This window comes from Tachypleus tridentatus, chromosome 7, assembly GCF_004210375.1.
Source record: "Tachypleus tridentatus isolate NWPU-2018 chromosome 7, ASM421037v1, whole genome shotgun sequence".
Taxonomy (NCBI): Eukaryota; Metazoa; Arthropoda; class Merostomata; order Xiphosura; family Limulidae; genus Tachypleus; species Tachypleus tridentatus.
Window position 1 is genome coordinate 173,465,856 of NC_134831.1, and position 15,342 is coordinate 173,481,197.

Sequence of the window (15,342 nt, forward strand, 5' to 3'; positions counted from 1 at the left end):
TATTTTCCTCACTCAACCTCCCCCGCAAAAAAAAAAAACTGATAAAAATTTTGCTGATAGAATTCACTGAAAATTGTATTTGTGTAATAAACTGAATATTAGGGGGTGAAGCATTAAGAAGGCCCCTAATAACAATGTACAATATATTTCATATATACACCTTGTCTCCTTAAAAAAAACACAAGTTCTTTATCTGTTCATATATTTCCAATTGCAATTATACTATTATTTGTTTCCTTACAATTATAGTTTTCACCACATCCGAAACACTTCGTTACTGAGACACTTTGACCTAACTAAATCACATGAAATAAAGGAGAATATAATTTATGAATACTGTCATAGAGTTTGAATACCTTTAAAGATGCTTGAAGTTTTTCACTTTCATCTTGGAGTTGAGATACTTGACTTTTTAATTCTTTGCACCGATTAACTTCAGCAGCTAGTTCATGCTTGTGATTTTTGTTAGCGAGATTTAGTTTCTTGGTAAGATCCTGTTAATTAAAACAACAGAGATATCATTACCTGCTTATGGCCTTCTTTACTAAGATTCAGTTTCTTAGTATGGTTCTGATAAACAACAAAATATGATTAATAATTCCTGACTGTTGTGTTTTTTGTCAGCAAGTTTTAGTATTGTTTTACAGTCCTATAAACGAACAACATTTGTACATCAGTTCCTGTTAATACAACAAGGTTATCAATTTTGGTTTGTTGACTTTTATGCAAAGCTCTCCCTAATATTGGCGATGTCAATAACACTAAAACAAAAAACAATTTACCACAGTAACAGCTGCAATATGCAGCATGACTTATGGTAATAGGAACTGCATACATACCCCTCAAATCATGAGAAAATTACCCTAATTTCCAGATCATGCTCAAATTAATTAAATTAAAAATGTGAAATAGTTGTAACAATTAGAAACTTTAATCATTAAAAGCAGTAATTCTGATCAGTAATTTTGCATGATATTGTATGGATATGTCATCTACTAATCAATCTAATTTTTTCTCACAAACAATCAGTTACATTAAATAAACAAGTTAAAATACCAGCTCTATGTATCACTTCCTATTCATGATCTTAGGTTGCAAGCTTCAGTTTGTTATTATTGTCCTTCTAAATCAATAAATTATAATTATCAGTTTCTATAAAAAGGGATTTGTTAGAAAGGTCCTGTTCATTTATAAAACATGAATAGGTGTTCTTGTTTGCACTTTTATTAAAGAAGATTCAATTTTAAAATAGATCTGTTAATTAGTGTAACATATGTACATCAATCTGTTAACATGTATTTAAGTTATTATTCCTAAGCACTAACTGTAAAATAAAATAACCTCTACACCAGTTCCTTAACTCTTAGATCCTCTAATTAAACAAAATATGGATATTTGAATATTTAAACTATTATAGCAGTTACCTAATTCTTGCTTTGATCCATTACAGAAAATTATAATATTTCGACTGTAAAAATTAATTATTTTTCCTATAATATCATTTAAAATGTTCAATTTATAAAATGGCTTAAGGTAGTTTTCATACATGCTATAAACATTTTACGAGAGTAATAAATATCTGACTTTACTGGAAGTAACTTTTTTTCCCACAAGTATTAATATGAGATGAAAATATGAGTTACAAATGAGTATGAAAATATGTCCTGGATATAACCTTGGCTGAATGGAACTGTCTTAGTAACAGAGCTCCAGCTCTAAGGATTATTCTTTCTTCCATGTATGGAAGTGTCTTGACAATAGAGCTCCAGCTTCAAGGACCATTCTTTCTTACCTGAATGGAAGTGTCTCGGTAACGGATCTCCAGTTCCAAGGACTCAACTTGCTCCCTCAGCTTGTCTCTCTCCAACAGATTTCTGTTGGATGCTAACTTCCGCAGCTTATTGGTATCGTCTTTAAACTTATTCAACTGGTCGTCTTTCACCTTGATCTTATTTTCCTGATCCCTGATGAAAGCAAAGTGTTCTTTTTAAAATCACTGCTCTCCAAAACTAAGAAGATAAAGCCAGCTTGTAAAAATCAGTTTATCATTAATAAATTCAGTGGAAATGTTATTATTAAGATAATGCTAGTCATATCACACCTTGTTAACTCACTTATGGTCTAATTCACCCAAGTGTCAAGCTTGGTTTATTCTGCTGTCACCTTACTTTGGTTTGTTAAACAGGATTAAACAGGTCTGCAAATTTAAAATTCATAAGAGTTGTTTTGGTTTTAATAACAGATTTTCCAGAATTCATCTATGCACACTTCCAAAATAATGTTCATTTTCTTTCTGTCACATAAAGATTCTTTACAAATTGGGAAAAAAAAAACCCTCTTACTTAAATTAAATTATTATTTCACTTACTAGAATGAACAATTTCATTATTATGTTTGTTAACTCTTTGAATTTATAAATCATGTTATTGACAATATTTTCATAATTTGCATCTTTGTTATTTCCTAAAAATGTGTTAATAACATCTTTAATGGAAATCCATGCTTCTTTTTCAACTTTCTTCATTGTCCTTTCTAACTGTTTACCTGAAGTCAATTTCCTAATCTGAGACCCAACCAAAATCCCTTCTTCAAGTCTTACCTCTGAAAGAGCTAGGTATTGCCCATATAGATACTTGAAACAGTTGCCATCTTTATCGAAGGCCTTTACAAACTGCTTCATCAAAACAAGTTTTATGTGAAGTGTATGTAATAGTACGTTTTTGTGTGAACCAAACTTTTACATTCAATGTTTCCGATCCTGATATCAGACTAACTCTGTGTGGCTGTTGCTTCTTTATCCACTATTAATTTTGTGTTCTGCTGTCCCATTCAAACAAAAAACACAGAAACTTTGTATAACCAGACAGTTGATCCAACAACATACAAAGGTAGCCATTAAAGTTCTTGTATTTGAATTTATTAAGACGTAGTTTGAGATTTTCAAACATTGCTTTTAAGTAAACTGAATGAATGATAAGAACAGATGCAATGTGATGTAAAACACCTTTTAGACTTCTTTTCGAGGAATCAACAAACAATTGCCATTCACTTGGTTTACAGACTGCAGTTCCTACTATTTGTATTAATTCAGTAATATTGTTGCAATAAACCAGTTGCAATAAATAAACTATTCTTGCGAATAGTATGGCATAAACTCTTTCTAGAATTTCTGTACCTGTAAAATGATGTTCCTAGATAATGCAAGTTCTTAGCCAAATTCTGGACCGCAAAATCTCTGAAGAATTCTTTGGAAAACCACAATCTCACACCAAGTCATTAAGTTCACCTCGTGTGAAATGTTTCAGGTTGAAAACAATCCCTATATTATTTCTATTGATATCAGATTAAATTGTATCAAGAGTTTCTGGTGGAGTAGGTATAAACACATCAATATTGATATCAGATGAAATTGTATCAAGAGTTTCTGGTGGAGTAGGTATAAATACATCAATATTGATATCAGATGAAATTGTATCAAAAGTTTCTGGTGGAGTAGGTATAAACACATCAATATTGATATCAGATGAAATTGTATCAAGAGTTTCTGGTGGAGTAGGTATAAATACATCAATATTGATATCAGATGAAATTGTATCAAGAGTTTCTGGTGGAGTAGGTATAAACACATCAATATTGATATCAGATGAAATTGTATCAAGAGTTTCTGGTGGAGTAGGTATAAATACATCAATATTGATATCAGATGAAATTGTATCAATAGTTTCTGGTGGAGTAGGTATAAATACATCAATATTGATATCAGATGAAATTGTATCAAGAGTTTCTGGTGGAGTAGGTATAAATACATCAATATTGATATCATGAAATTGTATCAAGAGTTTCTGGTGGAGTAGGTATAAATACATCAATATTGATATCAGATGAAATTGTATCAATAGTTTCTGGTGGAGTAGGTATAAATACATCAGGTCTTATAGCAGATTAAAAATAGTAAAGAAGTTTCCCTTTTTTATTGAGTGTTGTAGCCTTGCAAATTGCATGAGCAAAATATCAGTTCATAGTTTCACGACCACTAGAATTCCAGAAGGCAAATACTTTTTTCTACCTTTAGTCCACTGTCTAAACTTTGACACAAATAGTGCAAACTTTGTGCAGAATTCATGATTTGTCTTGGGCCCCAAGTTATACTCCAAGATATGCATAATAAACTTTTTTGACAAATTGTGTAATGTTTGCATTTGTTTTTTACAACACATTTACCACAAATATAACAGAATATGTTTGGATCATTTACACTATCTCTTGTTACCACACCAATAAATAAATAATATTTGAAAGAAAACAACATCAAAGAGCACAATCAAACAAATACTATCCAATAATAACAGTCTTGTTAACTGCTTATATATTAGTGGCATGTTTCTTGTAGGTTCGAGGGCAATCGATAAGAGTCTCAAGTCATGATTGGTCTAGAGAAATCTATAGTCAAAGGTTGTCAACATTTTAAGTATAATAAAATGTGACCTAACTTCACCAGTGAAAAGTGAAGTTCACAGTCACATTCTAACACCTCCAAAGCTGAAAGTATGAACATGTTCAATGAGAGGGTTCAATATTGTGACTTGCAAAGCACCAGTTCATGCCAGGTCCCTTATCTTGCCTTAAACAAATTATTTTACTAGAAACACATTTTACTCCACATAACACACAAACTAATTTTTCTAATGAACATATCACAGTTTAAGTGTCTTATATCAAAGCAGACATTTTAAGTATACAGATATTCCTTTAAAATACAGTTGTACGAAAAACTATCAAACATACTTTAATTTTTATCTTTCAACCTATTAACAGATGTTATCATACAGTGTCACTTAGTGTGAAAATAGACAGGCTTTATGAAAACAATTTATTATTATAATTATTTAAATGTATCCCATTTAAAAAGAAAACTGGTATATACTCTTATTTTAAAGTTGTCAGTCATAAAAACTGCAAACAATTTATTGCAACTCACATTCCTACTAAACAAGGAAAATGTCTATACTTCAACTTTTCCTTATCTCTGAAGTTTACTTCTAAAAATAATCACAGTGAAACTCAATATTTCATCTAAAAGATACAGAAGTGTAATATTGAACTTAGTGTTTAAACCATTTTAATAACCTATCAGGTATGATATTTGGGATTTGCATATTTGTGATATACACTGAAGAGTTTTCCTTATTTAAATAATTGCACATGTCCACACTTTACAAAGTGAAACTATATTTTAGATATGTAGGCTTAACAAAGAAAAAACTTGTAAGTATAGTTCTGCTGAAATACAACAACTGTGTCCTTATAAATCTGTAACAATGAAATGTTGATACGACTAAATTGAACTACAGTTTTACCTGCTTTAGTATAGATGTCTATAATTATTTAATTACATCAGGAATAATTTGGATATAACTGTAATTTCCATACTTAAGTCATTCCTCTTGAATGATAAATTTCATAAACAAGATTATTACTTGATCTTTTCTTTGGCTTTATTTAGCAATTTCTTCAACACTCTTACTTCCTCACTGTGTGATTGCAACATTTCAGGCAGCTCTCCTTTGGTGCTCTGCAGCCTCGCTAACTCTCTTTCTTGTTTTAACTGAAGACGTTTCAAGAAACGATTTTCCTGCTCCACTTCCTTCAAACAAAAAGTTAAAAATTATGTAATCTTTCACTAGATAACATTTTCCTTATCTAAAAATGTACTTCACATAATTACTTACCTCTCTACTTACCAAATACCTGTTATCTCACACCATCGCCATGAAGACTTTTGCACACAAAACAAACATTAAAACAAAGCTCCCTCCCTTACATGTAGTAATGTGTATTGCAAAAGCCCTTTCCTATACCTCTCCACTAACAGAAAAGAGCTGCATGCTCTATAAGAGATAATCTAGCATGAGCATTTTAACAAACACTAATTCTTCACAAGACAAAATAAACACAATGGATGTAAGGAGGAAGAGTTGGAGGTTATGCAGGGAAATGAGTAACTATATAAAATACCTTTATGGGTCAGGAGAAACGTAACTCCCATCTCTCTACAACAAAGAGCTAAAATACCACGTTGAGAAGATGATGGATAAGGACCAACAAAGATCTCATGTCTGAAAACAAAACCTCATAAACAAAACAATGAAAGATATCTCCCATTACATGAGTCATGTAGTGAAAGACCAAATATATCAAGTCAGGAATACTTTTCATCCAAGAGAAGTGGTAGAGCAAAGGATAGTGTCAAAAATATCTTTGTATGGTGCTGAAGTGTTGTATAGGTGGGCAGGATGTAAGATTTCTTAAAGAGATGGCCTGCTGAACATGAGTATGTAGTGAAGCTAAAGTTGTAAGTCAGGCCTTCCTGTATTAGATAAATACTCACCAGAATATCAAGTTGGAAGGGGGATAATCCAGACCCAGAATCCAAGGAGAATACAAAACCCATTTGGCTGGTCTAACAAGTTGATTCATAGTGTAGTTATTTTTTTCTTTGTAAAGTACGACCAGATAAATAAACTATAGATATAATGCTGAAGCATATTCATGAGAGAGACAATCTTAACAGTTGGCAATGAAGAGAGGCAGATGTGCATAACAATTTCTATTCCTGAACATCCAATGTGGATTTTGAGAAGGAGAAGTATTCCTTGTGAGGAATAACTCGACACTAGTCAGATTCTGTTGTCTCTCTACATATATAATAGCAATGAGGGAACTGTGAGAAGAAAAAGATATTTAATATCCACCTCACTAGAATCCCTGCAAAAAATGAATGTCATCCTGATACAGAGAAAACTGTCACATGACACAAGTAATGAGACACACGTGTCCAGGGTCAGCCATATTTTACCTGCAAGAACCCATCCATGGGAAATTGATGATGATAAATAAGATATGCCATGAAAGGTAAGTTACCTGAGGCATATCATATTTATCATAGTAAGTTGGATCTTAGAAGATTTACAACAGCAAAATTGGAGAAAGGTAAGGTATCTAAAGCCATATCATATTTATTACAAGATAATAAGGCAACAAAAAAACAAGAAATTAAAAAATATATACCTTTTGATATTTTTAGGAACATCTTTAAATATGTTGTTTTGGTTAAATTAATAATTTCAGAACTTTTCCTTTTCACACAATTATTTTTAATGTTTTACTTTCCTTTATTGTTTTTTACCACTTATTATTCATCTTTACACAAGTCAATGGTACCCTTGAAACATATTACAGTGGCAATCTTTCAAAAAAATCTTCATACACTGTATAATATCATAAGCCTTGAGAACTTATGTGAAGTATAACACATTTGGGTAAGGAATAACCAAGTCCTATAAGTCAATAAAGTAACCAACAATACTGTAGCCAATTCCATGTACTCCATAATGATAACAAGCTACCAATTTCAAAACAACCATTGTTAGATTACACTGTAAAATGAGCTACTTCTAATGACTATACACATGTATGTAACATGAAATCATGGCTTTTTCAAGATTTTACACTCATATGATAAAAGCTGATGCTAAAGATTAGTCTTAACTCTTAGTAATAACATGTTTCACAATTTTTTTAAACATTCAAATAGGCAATTTAGAATATGAAATATTGGCATGCATATAATATAGAATGTTTTAAAAGCAAAATAATTTACCTGGCTTTCTAACTAACCTAGAAATGGCTTAAATAATTCTCATAACTGATCAAACATAGCTTCAACAGTGGAAAACAAGAAGTTTCCATAATTACAATCTGCTTCAAATAGCTTGAAAGTCCACAGATATCAGTAACTTGTATCATTTGGTTTCTATTGATTTCAAATAACCCAAAAACAAATGTAAGAAAGAACTTATAATAATATATAAAAGCAGGATGTTCTAAGAGGAGTGTGATATGTAGTCTGGCAAGAAAAGCTTTTTCACCAACCAACCAACAGTTAGGGCAGTATAAATTTTCAAGTATAGTGACTGTTGAGTGGAAAGGTACATTTGGCATTTTATGGTGCAAAGCAACTAGTCGATCTGGACCAAACATCCATTAAAAGGTTAAAAGTTATGTAAAAGTATTAAAATTCAAAAAAGGAATCAAAGTAAAACAAGACAAAGTTGAATTTTTGAATTACAACTTAAGCAGCATGAAATTCAATTTTTATATCTTGTGTACAGCATTCAGAGAGATATTACAGTAATACAAGTTTTAAAGGACATTCTCTAGCTTAAGTTGAATGGTCGTAACTTGCCAGGATGACTAACAAGTAAGTAAAAATATCAGCGTTAGTCACCTGGTTTTGAGTTATATGACGTAAGAGCCATTTTCTCATTTCGTATCAAACTAGTTGTACTTCAACAAGGAATCACAAAAAAAGGTCTAATTTATGAATTAAAAACTTAAATAGCATTAAAAAGGTCAATGTCCTTTGAAAAACTAAAAACATTTGTAAGGTGGGCAGTATCACCATTGTCAATGACACTGTCCAACGTTATGGATAAACCTTGGGACAAAACATGTCTAAAATGGTGCCATTGTTAAGAGTTGTAATGATGGCAAGACAGTAAAATGTGGCTTATTGGGACCTGAGTGTCACACAGACAACACATTGGTGAATCAGACACAGATAAAAGAAAACAATGAGTTAAAAAACTGTGACTAATGAGCAGTCTAGTTAACACAACTTCCTCTTTCTGATTCTTATGGAAATAAGATGCCCAAAGTTCAAAAAAGGGTTTTATTTGGAAAAGCTTTTTTTCACGTTGTTTACTCCAAGATGACTGCCAAATGGCACGGAGCCAAGCACTGAATACAGTACCATGGTCCATGTATGGTACAGGCACAGCAGTGATAGTACCAGAGCAGACAGACTTAGCTGTTGTGTCAGCTAGCTCATTCCTGCAAATACCAACATAGCATGGTATCCAGAAGAACTGAATAGAAGTAGATGTTAAATAAAAAAGGGCCAGTTGATTTTCAATATCAGCGAGAACAGGGTGAGAACTGATGTAAATTATTTCCAGGACTAACAGAGAGTTACTGAATCAGTATAAATAGCACAGCCTGTGTACTGTATAGCTTCTATGTGACCCAGGGCAAGAAAAATGGCGTACAATTTGACAGTGAAAACAGAAGCTGTAGAGGATTTTCTGTGTGCAACAACTGAATCAGGACAAACAATGGCAGGTCCCACAGAGTCATCTGATTTCAAACCATTTGTATACATGGGAATGGAAGGATGGTTCGAAAGATGTTCGGCAAACAGAAGGCAATACTTTCAATTGGGAGAATCCATCTTCTTTAAATGACTCAAAGAAAGGCCACATTTGAGGATAGTAATTAGCCATGGTGGGATGAGCTGATCTGTAGATACTGCTATGTCATCTAAAGACACCCAATTCATCCAACTGCACTTGGAGATGAAAGCTAAAAGGAGAACAGTGACAGACCACCTATTATGAAAATGTGTAGCCCACTGTGAGATGCTGTGGTGAAGATCAAAGTTTTGAAGCATACATTAAAGACAGTTTCAAACAACAAAGGTGAAGAGGGGGGTCATGGGACTCCACGTACAAAATTTGGACTGGAGAAGTGCAGAAGGTCCCTGTGCAGAGCCAAAGCCCCTGATGGTGAACAGGGCCCAACATTTTCAAGGCTGAAGTCCTGGCAGAACCATAGGTCAGAGATCCATAGTCTAGTTTTGATCGATTAAGGCCATGATAAATTTTTAGTATGGAACATCATCTGCCCTCCAAGAGGTGGAAGAGAGGACACAGAGAAAGTTCAGTGACCTTGTACACTTGACACACAGCTGGTTGATGTGTGGAATAAAGGTCAACTTAGTGTCAAATATAAGCCCCAAGAAATTTGCCTCAGGGACCACAAAAAACATTGCTTCACCAATATGGAGTTCAGAATCAGGGTAAATACCCAGTTGATGACCAAAGAGCATGCAAACAGTTTTAAAGAGAGAAAGGTTGAAACCATTTGCTGTGGTCCACGTCAGTAAATGATTGAGGGCAGTCTGTAGCTGCTGCTCAATATACCTCATATTTGATGACTGGCATGAGATATGGAAGTTGTTGACACAGAGACTATTTGCAACTGTAAAGGGTAGTTGTCTACTGAAGCCATTACTCTTTCTAATGAAAAGTGTGACACTCAAGATACAGCCCTGAGAGACTCCAAGTTCTTGTGGGAAAGAATGGAAAAGTGTCAAACCCACATAGACACAGAGCTGCCGATTAATTAAAAACTATTTAATAAAAACCAGTAAATTGCTATGCAACCCATGTGAGTGGAAGTCTTACAAGATACCATACCTCCATGTTGTATCATAAGCTTTCTCAAGGTCAAAAAATATAGGATAAAAATGTTGTCATTTGATAAAGGCTTCCCTGATCAATGTTAAGTTCAATCAGGTGGTCCATGGTGAAGCGCTGTCTTCAGAACCCACACTGAATAGGTGAGAGGAAGTTTTTTGATTCGAGGAACCAAACAAGACGAGCATTAACCCTTCTCTAAGATCTTACAGAGAGAGCTCGTCAAAACAATTGGATGATAGTTGAAAGAAATCTTGGGATCCTTCCCAGGTTTAGGAAAAGGCAGAACAATGGCAAGGTGCCAACCAAAAACAATAAAAAAAAAGCAAGAGAGGCAGGAGAGAGATGGTGCACGAACTTGTAATAAATATCATCAGGTCCAACTGACGTACTGTCAGACTGATGAAGAGCAAGTTTAAATTCCACAATTGTAAGGGAGTGTTATATTCATAGAGGCGATCATTCTGCCCGTGTTTGGATGGCTAAGAAGATGGGGGATGAAGCAGAAGTGCTAGATGCATGAGAAAACCTTTCGCCAAGAGTATTGGTGATGCTCTGGGTATTAGCAACTTCCTGGCCATCAGAGAACAAGGGACAGAAGGATACTGGCCACTTACCTTTCAAATTTTGTCTCATATTACTTTGGAACTGGTGGTAGAAAAATGCTAGAAATGTATTTGATCCAAGATTCCTTCTGGCTTTGACTTCTGACCTGCTGAGCACGTGCATGTGCCTGCTGAAGTGCAATGTGGTTTAAAAGTATAGAATATCTATGAAAGGTATCACCAGCTCGTTTTTGAGCTTTTCTTGTCACGTGGCAGGCGGGATTCCACCAAGGATGAGTATACTGTGGGAAACATGTCAAAGTTTTAGGAATACACTGAGTAGCTGCCTGGACAATACAGTCAGTTACTGCTACCATACAGTCATCTATCAATAGCTTACACACGATGATAGAATCAAGTTCTGAGAGAGTAGTGAAAGAAGGCCAGTTAGCCTGGTCCAACTTCCATCAAGGCATGTGAGTAGTATGGCTTCGACCATTGCCAGTCTCTCTCAAAATGATAGGAAAATGATAATCAACTCTTCAAGAAATATAAGTGAAAACTGAAGGGGAGCAGATAGAAAGATCTATAGCAGTAAAAGACTGACTAGGTGCATGAAAATATGTATAAGAACCAGTATTGAAGAGAAACAGATTGTGGTCCAAGAGCATATGCTCTATAGCACAACCCCTCCCATGAATACTAGCACCACCCATTAAAATTCCCCAGTTGTAAAAAGGGGGATGGTAACTGCTTAATGAGGACATCAAGGTCTGACTGATTATAGATCTCTTCAGGAGGCCAGAAGAGAGAACAAGGAAAACTGCCAAAGGGTGGCTGTATCAGCAGGATTCAAAAATGTTTCCTGTAAGGAAAGGCACACAGAATGATAAGAATCAAACAAATCCTTAATGTCACACAAATATGATTGAAAACCTACACAATTCCACTGGATCAGAGTAGCCATTCTTATTTACATGGAGGAGAATGAGGCAAGGAGATATTCTGTTTGTGACCATGTTTTATTTCTTTATTGTATGAAGATCTATCAACCTTCTTGGATCCTGCCCTGAGTTGGGTAGGCAGGTCTCTGTCTGTGAACAAAGATTTCAATGACTGAGGGCATGAACAAATGGTCGATTTACATTACTGGGCTGCAAAAGAAGATGGGCCTAGGGAAACATTTGAACCTGAAGGAAGTGAAACTGGGCAGTCACTGGAAGAAGTGGTACAGACAGAGATGGAAGTAGACACAGATGTCTCAACATTTTTAATTATGGAGGGCACAAGATGAAGATGTTTTACAAACGACTCTGTTGGAGACAAGAGATGACTCTGTTGAAGACAAGGAAAGATCTGTCTACACTCCCACTGTGAGAGTGGAATGGAGAGCAGCAGCGTATGTCTGAGATAGAGTTGGGGACAATTTCCGAGCCTCTGAATAGGTGATATTATTAACACTGCACCTCTTTCTCTTTTACCTATTTAGGGCAAGAAATAGAGTAAGAGGGATGTGGGCCACTACAGTTAACAGAGTGTGGTTCCAGGTTACACTTTTAAGCATCGTGACCTTTACCACCACAACGAGCACATACCAAAGAACCACAACAATGATGTTTTTTGAGTGACCAAACCACTGACACTAGAAACATCTGAGAGGGTTAGGAATGTAAGGCTGTACTTTGCAGTTCAGATAACCTGCTTTGACTGTTACAGGAGGACAAGGTAATGTAAATGTTAGTATAAGAATATTGGTAGGGTCCATAATTCCATCTTTACGGGTGAAGATTCGGTGTACTGTAGTAATCCAGCAAGGATTTCCAACTCTGAAATGTTGTTTAAATTCTCTCCTCCCCTTCATAGGTCACCATGTACAACAAAAACATGGGTGGATGTTTAGATCCAACAGGAGGTACAGAACCTTCCCAAGGAGGTCCCCTCACCAAGTACAGGAAGAGTGATTAATCTATGTAATAATTTACCTTTAGATGCATTAACAGATGCACATTGGAAGACTTTAAAAGAAAATATATTGGTATTTTGGAAATCAGGCAAAGATACAGAAAAAGGAGTTTCCACATTACTTTACAATAAGTTGACAGTAGAAAAAAAGATAGTTTATATGGGGCCAATGCTCCATTGTTACCTCATCAACCGTTGAAAATTAAATCAAATAAAAATATAATAAACATTTAAGCTTTAACAACACAAAATAGGATATACTAAAAATCTGGTTTTTACAACTTTCATTAACATTTGTTATTACATTAGCTAGAACCTAAGCTGACAGAACAATAGACATTACTGATTTTTCTTCATAAATTATTATTTAACAACTTATTTGCTTTTCCCAGGTATACTTTCTCACATGTAAAACACAGCTATATTTCATATGGTTCTGATATACTGGTTGCTTATTTTTAAAGAACAGTGTTGACCACAATGAGTTCAATGTTTTTTGTAATCTTATATTTTATATTCCTAATGTAGCGTATAAAAACATACATATATCCACATACCCTACCTAAATCTCACTCACTGCATTATATCTAACATCAAAAACACACTGAACATGCCAGAAAAGGTTATAACATCATAATAAAACTATAAGTGAATGATAAACAATTTAAAGTACAATTTCCAGCTCTCAAACCTTCTGAAAAAACAAATTAACTAATGTGTATAATCAGAACTAAAAAAATAATAAAAACTTATTAAATTATGTAACCAATTCTATACGCTGATTTAACAAGCAATGTTCAAAATATACTTGTTATAAGACACATTACATTTTTTAAATTCCAGTCCTTATAGATTTCCAAGAATTAGAAAATCCCTAAGAGACAAAATAAAAATTGTAACATTTACAAACATAAATGTGTTATTAGAAGTATAGCTGTATTCGTGTTTTACAAAGGTATTTAAAACATAGATATTGAGATTAAACACCAATTTGAAAAATTTGTAATAACTACTATAATTTACCAAATTAATCACATCTACTTCACTGTTAAATGTATTGAATATTTTATAAACAATAATATACTACACAACTTGTCTAAATAACAATTCTAACAGTGTGTAACACCCTTTCCATATTCTATCAATTCATTTAGTAAATAATCAGTAAGCCTAATTTTGCCAAAGAAATAACAACGTTGACATTTACCCTAACTTGACGCTGGGTGTTCTCGAGTTCATTTCTCAGCTCATTAATTTTTAGTCGTCGTGCAGAAAGTAACCGCTGAGTAACATAGGTTCTCTCCCTGTGTCCAGTGCTCTGATTGGACCAGGACGCCTGACTTGATCGTTGGGACTTACTAACACTACTGCCATGTTTTCCGTGAACTTGAAGGTACGTACTGTTTGTTAGTAAATTCTCGATTCTGAAATGAACATTCACACAAATATTAGACAGTATACTTTGTTGTAGAAATCTACTTCATATAATAATTGAAAATTCTGTAGTTAACTCCAGTAAAAAAATTAAATTTTTACAAAAATGTTGTGACTTCACACAATTTAGTCTTAGAAACAGGAAATCACCAATTTATTTTCTTCAAGAGTGTGTAAGGGAAAGGAGGTAATTAGGGTTCTGTGATGACAGAGTAACAAAATAACAGTGTGCAAAAACTCTTTATTGAAATGTTTTAGAAATCTGAACTTGTCTTTCCACAACAATATGGGTCATTCCATGACAACTTACCTATGGCTTCCCAGTTCATATTACAGATTTCCTTGAAAAAAATGTAAGTAAAAACTTCATTTTGATATATTCAGCCACGAGGTACAGCTTTAGGATTCTTCATAGCTGAATAAACCAAAATGAAGTTTTTACTCAGGAAAAAGTTCTTTTTTCTGGATGAGTTGGCATGGAATGACCCATATGCTAAACACCAAAACACTTGGTTTCATTAACAATTTCAATTTAACAATGTAGCATCACAAGTTATCATGTGATGGATAAAATATGCCAAAGTTTGACACCTGTAATCCTGAAAAGCTAGAAATGTATCACATAAGTACTTACTATTTATCCCAGCCAATTCATTTCCACTCTGTCTTATATACTTTGTCAACTTCTTCTTTGCAGTTTTAGCATTTGACGACAGTGAATCGGACTCGAATTCATCACTGTATATTGAATCTTGACAACTTTTCTCATCACTGTAGCTGCCAACAGGTGGAGATAGTTTGTATGAAGTGTCCACATTAGCATATTCTTCAAGATCAATAGAAGACTGTTGTATCAAATGTTCTGTAACCGAAAGGTGGGCATCCCTTTTGTCCAACTGTAGGTTTAAATCATTAAGATCTGAAGTATCATTATGACTATCAGTTCTTTTTTCAGTGCCTTTTTCCAATTTTTCATCTCTATCACTAACATTACTTTCATTTCTTCTCGTGTTCACACAGTTTGATCCACGTTTGGTTGAAATGCCAAAAAATGAAGCAAAAGATTCAGTGGGACTTGAAGCCAT

At 34.0% G+C, this 15,342-nt stretch overlaps 1 protein-coding gene across 1 annotated transcript in view; it reads right to left on the reverse strand.

Moving 5' to 3' along the window:
- The window catches only part of LOC143257868 (uncharacterized), a 30,541-nt gene extending 15,199 nt beyond the window's left edge, over positions 1 to 15,342 (reverse strand). The window contains exons 1-5 of the mRNA XM_076516895.1: positions 14,933 to 15,342; positions 14,031 to 14,247; positions 5,478 to 5,644; positions 1,793 to 1,964; positions 357 to 494 (exon numbers count right to left, since the gene is read on the reverse strand). Coding sequence (XP_076373010.1) covers positions 357 to 494; positions 1,793 to 1,964; positions 5,478 to 5,644; positions 14,031 to 14,247; positions 14,933 to 15,342 — 1,104 coding nt within the window. The remainder of the gene's footprint in view (positions 1 to 356; positions 495 to 1,792; positions 1,965 to 5,477; positions 5,645 to 14,030; positions 14,248 to 14,932) is intronic.